Below are 11,490 nucleotides of genomic sequence, written 5' to 3'. Positions count from 1 at the left end.
CTTCTATACACACCCGTGGTAATGGAGGGATACAAATGCGACTCGGAAGTGATTGCCGACAACGCCTGGTGTACGCCGGGCAAGGGTCGCGAAAACAGCCCTCCGTGCTTTCGGAAATCATGGACGAACCGCCGCCGGCCGCAGCCGGTCACCAAGCGTTCTCGAGGCCGAGCTTGCGGCTTAAACGAGGATTTTAATTCCCCCCTGTAGCAACTTGGGTCTCCAGTCATATCCACGCTGTCGACTGTCGCCGAGCATTTTTGTCTCTTGAAGGATGTCGCGTGGGAGTGTTGGCTTTAGAGTGGAAGATACAATTGAGCTGTTTGGTCGATGACCAAACATTCGGATTTGTCCTATTTTCGGAATTTTTGCTACGCTTGAAATAGAATCACGCCGGATTTCCGTCTCTTGGCTCGTCGTCTCTTCGTTTTCTTTTCTTTCCCTTTTCTATTTTTCAGATAACAGACACTTCTCGAAGCTTCGGTTTGGTACACTTGTAAATGGTAAACGATACCTTCGAGCACGGACGTAATTGAACTCTTTAGTGAATGACTGGTTGGAAAGTGGAGCAGTCTAATTAATTGACTCGGTTCCAACTGTTTTTGGAATGTTGAACCCTTACAGCTCGTCCGGGGATCCCTTCTTTCCCTGATCTCTATTTTTCCAAAGCCAAAGGACACCAGAATTTTTTTCGATCGCTCCGTTTCTCGGACTCCGTGTCCCTTTCGGGTCAGCTTTTTTTTTCCCCCCGCTGGAAAATAACAGACGTGATTGAATTCCTCGATCGATTACTGGTTCGAAAGTAGTGTGGTCTAATTAACGAACGCGAGCTATTTTCGGTATTTTACGCCCGTCGACCTCTTGGACATCCGTTTTCTCCTGTCGAAATAGAAAGATTACTCCACTCCTTGAAAATACACTTCTATTTCACCATACTTGGTTTACGTGGGAGTACGATCTTCCACGTCGGTACCCGATAAACTGCGAAATCACACGTCTACTACCGTTATCTCCTTCGGCTACTTAACTCACCTTTAATAAACGACACCGTGGCATAATAACCATGATCGAAAACCTAAGGGGGAATTGAACGTTTTTATCTATCGTATAAAAGCTCTCTTCCACGTAACAAGAGGTCTAACCATAAGTGTGTATGTCCCCCCTCTCCGATCGTTCGTTGTCCAAATCTAGATGTGGTTTCGTCTGCGTACGAGATGAAAAGACGAGCACTTCCTAATCTCTTTGATAGTAGCAGTAGTTTCCACGTGTTGTGCTCGATTTGCTTTCTCTCGAGTTGACGACATGCGTGTACACACGCGTCTTAACGAACGGCTTGGAAATGTATGTATAAAACGCGCAGGTTCCCCGGCGGTAGGCCGTTTGGAAAAAAAGCTATCCAGCGTCGGTGGTGGCGGCAGGCCGGGGGAGAGAAAGTCACCCGGGGAAACCGTAGTCCTGCGTAAATTTGTGAGAATCTGCCGTGGAAGCGCAGTACGAGTTCAGGCCGCGCGCGGATGGCCATATAAGGTGCGCGAACAAGCTCGCGCATCTCTCCCTGCTAGGTAGGTAGGTAGGTAAGTTGGTTCGTTGGTTGTTTCGTTGCTTGCTTAGAGTTGGCTGGGTAGGCTGGTTGATTGATTGGTTAGTTGGCCGTTTGATTGGCTCGCCGATATTATTACCGAGGCGTTATCTACGATTTACAGGCTCGAATCGAGCCACGATGCTACCTCGCTCTTCTGCCTTGTTTTCTGCTTGTCGCCGCTTCGCTCGTTAGGCATCCGGAATTTACGGACCGATACAGATCGTACGTCATCGTGATCGTCCTTCTCGTGACGTCGTAGTTTTCCTATGTTATCGCTTGAATGATCGATTTCTTGTTTACTGCTCTTAGATCTCGAGCTTTTTTGCGCGAAACATGTAAAAATTGTGTTTGCCCGTTTGACACTTTGAAATCACCCATTAGCCAGTTTCCAAAAGTGACTTTTTTTTATGTAACTTAACAGGTGACTGAAAGATTTGCCAACGTGCGGGAAATAAGGTAGAATGTTACAACTGATAACACTTATTATTATCGAAAATTCCCTTCTTTTCTTTCTCTTTTTGGAAAATTGCAAATGGGTCATTTTCACTGGTGTTAATTAATTTCTATTGCGCGTTTAAAAGAGTTCTAGGAATAGTAATTTGTAGAGCGAGGCAGAAACCTTGCGGCGATGAATCATAAATTTTGTAACAGGACATGTTCTTGAGAACCTTAATGTATGCAAACAAAATTAAAATCTGATTCATGGTGACTTCTAGTTTGTTTTTCAACTTATCTAGCTGTACGTCGTGAATGCCTATACTCGAAAGATACCGATTCAAAACTTGCCGATATTTTACTATCTTCTGCGCCGATTCGTTTGTTCGAATAATTATTCTGAACACACATAAGCGGACACTAAAAGAAAAACAAGGAAATATTTCTCCGGATCAAGTGTTCACTTTTCATACTAACAAATAATGTTCCACTGTTTCAGGAAGACGGCACTTCACCTAGGTCGGACGTGTGCGCCAATGAAAGCGACGGAGACACCAGCGACGGCGATTCTCCCGTGTCTAAGGATCTCTCGAAAAATCACTCGGGTAAGTCTGTTGAAAACCGTCTGTCCCTAAACATCCTGCAATACTTTCCTCGTCCTGCATTTTCAGAAGGAGGCTCAGATAACTTACACAGAAACACCATGTACATTTTCATGAATAAAGAGTGTATTATCGATAAATTGATCGGAGTGTATATAGACGAGTGTGAGTGGCTCGATTGCGCAACGATATAACGCCTGTCGAAACTCGATGTTCCAAAACACTTGTTTCCTCCCTTCCGTCGTGCTAGAACAATTTCACCTGTCCGTCCGCGATTCCGTGCCCGCTTCGAGAGACAATCATACAGCTGCGCATACGAGCCGAGTAATTAGCAAATTTCCCCGTGGGCGTAGCAGGAGTCCGCGACTAAGTAGCAAGCGGTAAAAGCTGTGGCGTGGAAAATCATTAGAGTAGGTAGGTAGTCGAGCAGAGGCAAACGTGCAATCCAATCAGTCAGGTAGGTCGGCAGACAGAGAAAGAGATAGAGACAGAGCAAAAGAGTTGGCGAAGGAGGAGGAGGAGGAGGAGGAGAGGAGAACGTGGAGAACGAGAGAATGGTATCAGAGAGGTAAACGTATATGATGCGTAGAACGCGGGAGCGAGTGAGAAACCGGGGAAAAGAGAGGGAGGGGCCGCGATGACCAAACTAAGACAACGACGCGCTGCCTAACTGGGAAGTAAGATCCGGTCGAAAGCCGCGCTCCGATGCAGGTGTACACATAAATATCGATGCTAATATATGGAGTGGATGCCATCCGACTTACCGATCGCCAGCATGACGTACGTTTTTTTTTTCTTTTTTCGCCTTTCCATTGTTCCCCGCGGCACAAACTGTCTACCCGGTGGAATTTTGATAACTCGTCGCCACGCGTTGATATCTCCAACCCGGCGGGGACCGCCGACGATCTTTTACCCCGTCGACCGCGTTTCCATTGCCCCCCCTGGGATTCTGTTTCTTTTTTCTTCGTTTTTTCCTCTTCTTCTTCTTTTTTCCCTTTTCTTCCTTCTTTTGTTTCTCTTTTGGTCGGTTTGCGAAATTTTTCCGCCGGTTTCTTGCTCTTGCCTGCCGACCGATGCTTGTTTGTTGGTTAATTGAAGGAAAGGAGCTGAGTTTGAACGATTAACTTTTGCAGGTATTTCACTGGAGGTTAAGTGACTTTTGATGCAAATGCGCTGCTATTTCTTTATTGTTCTTTTGATGCGGCTGTAAAAGGAGAGTAATTGCTTCTATGGGATGCATGTTGCTATAATTTCTGTGTAAATTATCGTTATGCTGAATGTATTTATAGGAATTGTACGAGAGAATCGAATTTCGTACATGGTGTTTCGTCAATTTACAACGACTAATCGCGCATCCCTGTTTTTACCACTTTTCGCCAAACGTAATACGCTACCACTTAAAAGTTTAATCGCATCCGTTTAAAATATAGTAAAACAGAGAGTGATTATAGAAAAACGATGAACTAGGCGAGAATGATAAACTTCGTTCTGTTTAATTCGATGTGAAACTTTGAATTTTATAAACGGAATTGGAATTTCGAATCGAAATGAATCGAATTACATCGCACTTTTGCATTGCGGTATGAAATGTATGAGCGATAGTGTAATTTCAGCGATGCATTCAGCTTCTACTTGATCAATTTAAGTAACGAAAGAAACTGAAAAACGGATTAAGCCTGTTGGAAAATTCTGTCGTTTTTTCTGCCCTTTATTTAACTTATGATATATGCGTACTTCTTTAATTTGCGATATAATCGCCGTCATTTTGTGTGACCATGCTTCATCTTTCTGGTAATTTATCATCGAAACAGTTTCCACTGAAAAAACGGCAGATTTTTATGCAAAAGAAATTGATAAATTACCAGAGAGATGGAGCATGGTCATACAAAGTGACGGCGATTATATTGCAAATTAAAGAAGAAAGTAAGCATATAGGTATAGGTTAAATAAATAATCTTCAATGGAACAACGAATTCTTCGACAGCCTTCAAGATTTAAATCGCCATTTTCAAACTTTACCAACCATCTCTGCACTGTTCTAACATTTACAATATTGTCTTCGAAAGTGTTATCTGTGTTATCCAGTGACATGTTTACTGTTAAACTTTCAACGATAAACTAACGACTGACACCCATACTCAGATTACTTTTATAATTTAGGTCAGGGTAATCAAAGTCAGATCAATTGGGAATTCAGAAGAAAGATTTCGAACAATGTAAAAGGCCAGGATAAATATGGCTCGAGAAAACGACAGAACAAATCATATAAAATACACGTTATTCGTTTATTCTGCAATATCTATTTGATCGCCTTTAAAATAATCCCCATTGTTTGCAAGACGCTTACGCCGACGATTTCTAGGATAGATTTTAGCACATTTAGCGAATTTTCCTTTACCGCCTCATTTAACTTAAAACAACGTCTTTGTATTTCAAGTTTCAGTCTGAGAAACAGGAAAATGTCGCATGGTGCTTGCGATATGATGTTAGTCGAGTGTAACAAATAAACTTACAAAAGACACGCAAAAAATAATATTTCTTTTTTTCGCTAGAAAAATGACACGTCTCGAAAATTGTTCATTTTGAGATATCTATAAGAAATAACTCGAAAAGTGAGCGTGATTAAAATTAAAATTAAAATTATACTATTTAACAAGAAGAATGTCACAATTCAAAATAAGGCTATTTTAACTCTATTTTTAAATACAAAGCAATATAAACAATGTTTTAGTAGAAATCCTTAAAACCTAAAGACTATTTAGTTAAATTGTAAAAGAAACAAAAATTTCTTTATGAATAGGTATTTGTAAATTAATAAATAATTTTACGGGTCAACCTAATATGAAAATTACCCACATTTCCCAAGAGAACTTCCATATTTTTGTGCAGGTATAATGTACCAGATGCCACAGACAGTAATATACTCACCTAGTCCAGGAGTTCTGCTTGGTATCGGGCAAAACGGTCAGCCAGTGCAAATCTCTCAAGAAGGAGGTGAGAAACCATGATCATCCCCTGGAACGCTCTCCCCCCCAAAAAACACACACACACACACGCAAAAAAGAAAAACAAAACAATAATCACACTGACAAATCCATCATCCTTCCAAGTATTAACGAACGAACGAATCCTGATGGACATACTGAAAGTTTGCACTCGAGGGTTGCTCTCGTATAATCGAGACAGACGTTCCCGACGCAAAAGAAGTCCCCGTCGTCCCTCTTCCTGTTTCCCAAGTAGAGGATTTTTGGCATTGTTTCACAGGCACGGTTGCCCCGGTAAACTCCACGCAGAATAATCAACCGTTCATCACGATACCGCTGAACGTCGCGATGAGCGCCGCCGGCTTGTCGCTTCCGGTTACCTCCAGGATGAATCTGTCGCCGTCGCCTCGATCGCCGACGACAACAATCACGTCGAGCTGCGAGCTTCCATCAGATCTGAGCAAAGATCGTGAGTGATATATCGCAGCTCGTGCTTCAATTAAGAAAATCCTCCCCCAACTGTCGCTCGCCGATGCAACAAAGGGTAAAGAAACTCCCGGACCAACGCGAATTATTCGCGAGGGCAACAATGTGATATTCGTAGCGGTAGCGAGATTCGCCTGTTTGTTTTCACACCGAAGTACCAAATTTTCCCTTGCGAATATTTCACATTAGGACTCTTACTTCTGCTCGGACTTACGTTTTCCCGCTCTACCGTTCGGGGGACTCTCAAGTTGGTGCTGGACTCGAGGGGTTTAACCATTTCAGTGCCAGGGGTTGTTGCAGAAATCTTGCACGACAGTGCTTGTTTAACTTTTAACACTCGGTATATTTTATGGCTATAGCAACTCGGAGCAATATTAAGACTTATTAACAGGTGAACGTATAATATGAGAATTAACAGAAAAAAGAGAAATAAATGATATTTATTGAAAATATAGAATGCATTATTAGAAAATACGGTCACGGTCCGTTATTATTGTTATCTTTATTTTAAATTATCGGGAAAGCAGTACGTGTCCCCGTAAAATGCCCGCCGAGTGTTAAAGATTAACGTGATCTCGACAAATAGCAAGCAGTGCGAAAATATCGAAAAATGCCAATCGGTATAATATCGCGCGATTTGTCTTAAATAAAGTCATAATCCTTCGTTTCCACACAAGCTTCGGTAAAGATGCTCGTCCATTTGAGAGTAGAACTATCGCGAGTTGCTCTCGAGGGTCAAATTTATCAGTGTACACGGTATTGAGAGTGGCTGACAGAGAACTGGACAGACAATTAGAGAGTATACTCTCGAGAGCAACTATCGTAAAAGACTCACGAATGAATACGTACCCTAGACCGACGACGCGTTACAATAGAATCGAAACGCGCACCGTCAGTTGCACGTCGCAATTCAACGCAGTGGCACTTTTCGCTATAACATGTGGACAGGACGATTACGCTGTGTGGCACTGAAACGGTTGAATCGAAACGCTGGGTAGGTGGCCCTTTTTCCAAGCTGTGCCGGCGGGTGAGCTGCATCCGAAAACAGCTCCGGTACCAATCTGGAGAACTGGTAGAGTGTGGAAAGTCACTCCGTTCGATCCTGTAACCTGGCGGATGCCCTCATAGCTCCCCGTCGCACAGGTAGGCCATCAGGGTTCGGTGGTCACGTTGATTGGACGTGTCTCACATCCCGTGCCCATGGGGGTCTTCTAGATAAGGGTCACACCAGGTGACGGACGTTAAACTGCAGAATTAACTTGCTGGGATTTACGGATATCCGAATCGTTGGGTATACGGTGTGTCTGTTTTATCTGGAAACGCAGGAGTATCTCGTAAACCGTTTGAAGATAACGAAAATGTTATTATTGTGAAAGTTATTCAATATGGAGGGGGACATTGTGTGGTGTAAATGATTTTTGCTCTCTTTTTATGTCAAGTTGCAGAGGAGATTTCGAGATGAAATTAATTTTTTTTTTAATGGGGTGTTTATTCATAATGCGGTGGTATTTGTTAAGACGAGTAGAACGGTGTGTCGCATAAAGTCGTTGAATGTAGTAGAAGGTCATAAATTAGTGAGATCGTAAGGAGTCTGATCAACGCGAATCGCAAATCGTCGGCAAGCTGAACACTATATGATCGTGCTACGGACTCCAACTAGACCACTCAGTATCTGCTGAACTACGCGATACGCTGATACGCGACACACCGTTGTATTCGTGTCTTAACAAACGCTGTGATATTATGAATAAAGATGTGTGGTATCCCGTTTAAAAAAAATTAAATTAATCTTAAAATGTCCTCTACCACTTGGTACACAAGAGAAAACTATTTATACCACACAATATCCCCCTTCGTGTTAAATAACTTTTGTAATAAGAATTTTTTTCGTTGTTTCAACGGTCTGCGAGATATTCGCGCGTTTCTAGATAAAACGGACACGCTGTATGAGTACTTGGACAACTGCTCATTTTCGTTTTAGATATCTTAATACTTTTGTGTTGGCGCATTTTCGCGTGTACTTTTTGCGCCCTTATATTCGTGAATGATTTTTCGGGGAAAAAGTAATGTCCAAGTATTTTTTCTTTCATGGAAAATATCTAAGACTTTAAGAATTAATACCGGTATACTGCTAGCTTTTGAGAAAATTTGCGTATTTTTCGCACCTTGATTTTCGATTAGTAAAAAATGGCAAAAAGGTGGGAAAAATACGCGCGGAAATACGGTGTACTTGGTGGAGGAGCTATAGCGATGGTCGTAAAATCAGACAGGCGTGAAGGAACATGAAATCTGATCGGCGAAACATCAGATTGGGTGAGATAAAGAGCTTGAGCCGCATTCAGAGTCGTACGAAGTTAAATCGACACCGGTTTTCCCATTACGGTATATTTAAAAAAGTGATAAAACCAGAAGAAAGGGGTAGATGCGGGTCTCTACACCGATTGAGATTTGGGGGGGTTCTATAAAACGCGCACGGCCCTGCGTGCGGCTAGATCAATCGATGTTTTCGGCTAATGTGAAGATTTACGACTTCGCTATTACCTCTTCCACCAAGCATACCCTTGCGATCAGTCCATCGGATACTAAATGTCAGCGTCGAACAGTCTCCTATACGTAACTAACTCTCGCATTCTTCAATCTTAATCCTTTACCTAAACTTGCTCTCTTTAGTCGAAATTCGGATGAGAAAAGCCTCGCGTTTGAGTAATCGACAAAGAAAATCGGGATACTAGAATACTTGGATACAAGTCTTGGATATTTGGATATTTCGAGTACCCAGATATCGGAATAATAAGAGCTGTTTCACATTGATCTGTGAGATTCAGAGTGTCTTTCTTTTCCACGTTTATCGCTATTTCTACGTGACGAATTTAAAGTGACAGCGACGAAAAGCCTCGAAGAGCGAAATTATAAATCTGCCACGAATTAGAAGCTTTGATAAATTTCTAAATGAAATTTTGAAATTTTTCGCGTTGGTGTGAACACACGCACAAACCGCCACGAATATTCGCTACGAATATTTCACGTTGGTCTGGAGGTTTCCTTAATTCGACGAGATTCGACGACGCGTCCTCTTTCCAACGATCGTTTCGGTTTTAGAAGCTGGCGTGAACCGCGACGTATGCACAAACTCGCTAATCTCGCGTGGAACATCAATTGTCAAGCGATCAGCTGATCGTTTCGATCCGACGACTCGATCTGTGCCGATACTCACTGCTAGAATTTACTGTTAATTAAACGTTCGATCGTGATTCTGTTGAGATTCTTTGCACTCGCAGTAGCTGCTCGCGACGGCAACTTGCGTCTCGACGTGCAGATGCTGTTTTCGACGTTCGAGGTGTTTCTGTTTGAACGAAATTGTCCGCACTTGATCGGTGTCGGTTTCTTTTTTTAAGGGCGTGCACCACCCTGACGCGTCTGAAAATAGGTAAAAATTGGGGAATCTTTTTGTACAGGTAACTACTAAGAAAATTTCAATTTTTTCAAAGAATATACATGCAACTTTCAGCTTTTTTCTCTAACTTTTGAAAAGGAAAAATTTGATGAAATAGAGGTGTTATTGTGAGACTTGTGCTGCTAGAACAGCAAGGATTATGGAACGTCTGAAATAAAATATTCTTTCTCGTTCATAAATAGAAATGTATCATCTACAAATGTAGCGTACTATTTTTCAAAAATTGTGATTATTATAGAAGTGGTGTTTTTACTGTTTTTACAAAAAAAAAAAAAGAAAATCAAATTCAAACGCTTCTAAAGAATTAAATAATTGATTATTTCAAGCGTTTCAATCCTTGCCAGCGATGGCGACCGGCAAGCGATGCTCTAGCAGAAGAGGTTTCGCAATAACCCGTCCATTTTGTAACATTTGTACATTTTTAAAATTGGAAAAAATAGCTGAAGGTGATATCCTCCGGAAAAAATTGAAACTTTTCACTTAGTAGTCACTTACGAAAACAAATTCCCTAACTTTTATCTATTTTTAATACGATACTTAGAGAACTGTGTGGAAACAGGTTGTGAATTTGATTGTGATGATGGATCAGTGCAGAAAGGCACTATTTCACGGATCTTTGCGTACGATTTTATAAGAATTGCATCGATTTTGATAAAGATATGGAATATTATCAGCGGCATATTATTAATAATATATGATTTTCGTTAAAGCTAGGCTCTATTAGCCTGCGTTTAATTAAATGTTCGTGCAATACTGGTCGAACGTTCGATGTGAAATAACATTTTTTTTCCGTCTGACGTTCGACTATATTTCGAGGTATTTAGTGTTTGTAAATTGTTGATAGGCTCGTTCGTGAAAGGAATCGATATTTTTCAACGTCGGGACCGTTTAGAGGTAAACGCAAGATTGGCGCGAGTCGAAGGGAACGCGTTCGAGTGTATACGCGACTCTTAATTGGGTAGTAACAAATAAAAACAGAAGCAAAAAGGGTAATAATAGAAAAAGAGAAAAAAATAGGAAACTCACGATGATATATTCTCCACTGTCAACTATTTGTATCGTTCCTTTGCAGATAACAGTTCACCGTAAAATTGTTCGCAAAAGTTACAACTCGAAGCGTTTCACCATTCGACAGCGATGATTCGATTTAATAGTTCTCGTTCTAGGAAACACGACGTTCAAGTTGTTCGAATATTTTTTTAAGAGAGAAGAAAAGATGGTGAAAGGAAATAAAAGGATAAAGGAGTATCGAAGATCGGTAATTCGAAAGGCGGCGATGACTTTCTATGATCGTAACAGGGTGCTTTTAATACTATACTATAAATAAGCTGGCGTATATCCGTTTCTTTGAACTTACAAGTGACGATAATTATTCCGACAGTTTTTCCAACACGAAAGTGCGATTAACCAAAGACCCATTTTTCTTTATTTCTCGTTCGTACAAAAATTGTATATTAAATTTGATCGAACGTTTTATCTATTATATAGCTCGTTCGAAGAATGAGATTCTTCTTGAAAATAATTGACGTGCTCGCGTTCATACGTATTTAGAAGCACGGATTTTACTCGAATTCCTCCTTACACCAGTTTTGTCACACTATGTAAAAGCGATAAAGGTGTTTCGAAACCGACGAACTCGGCTAATTAACCGAATCGTTCAGTTCAATTGGTCGGTAATAATAATAATGATAATAATAACAATATTGGCAATCTTAACCGATCGTTTATTACGAATATGATAATGTTAATCCGTTAACCGCAAAAAGAAAGTAAATGATAAGCACGTATTATTGTCAGCCTCGTTGATTTAACAGTATTTTTAACCCACGCAATCTCTATTTTACACGATATGGAAATAAATTATCAGCTTGTGATAGATAAACGCGAAGAACTTGTATTTTTTTTTTTTACAATACACCTACGAATACGATTTTTACACCGATAGTA

The 11,490-nt window shown here is 41.0% G+C and overlaps 1 protein-coding gene across 1 annotated transcript in view; it reads left to right on the top strand.

Annotated features, from left to right (window-relative positions):
- Window positions 1–6,159, top strand: part of LOC108572522 (serum response factor homolog) — a 16,948-nt gene extending 10,789 nt beyond the window's left edge. The window contains exons 3-5 of the mRNA XM_017934774.1: window positions 2,517–2,622; window positions 5,509–5,613; window positions 5,884–6,159. Of these exons, the coding sequence (XP_017790263.1) occupies window positions 2,517–2,622; window positions 5,509–5,613; window positions 5,884–6,080 (408 nt within the window). The 3' untranslated portion in view covers window positions 6,081–6,159. The remainder of the gene's footprint in view (window positions 1–2,516; window positions 2,623–5,508; window positions 5,614–5,883) is intronic.
- The last annotated feature ends 5,331 nt before the right edge of the window (window positions 6,160–11,490 follow it).

Source organism: Habropoda laboriosa, unplaced genomic scaffold (genome assembly GCF_001263275.1).
Source record: "Habropoda laboriosa isolate 0110345459 unplaced genomic scaffold, ASM126327v1 scaffold129, whole genome shotgun sequence".
NCBI lineage: Eukaryota > Metazoa > Arthropoda > Insecta > Hymenoptera > Apidae > Habropoda > Habropoda laboriosa.
The sequence above is the reverse complement of the archived record's forward strand: the minus strand, read 5'-3'. Positions and strand labels throughout refer to the sequence as shown.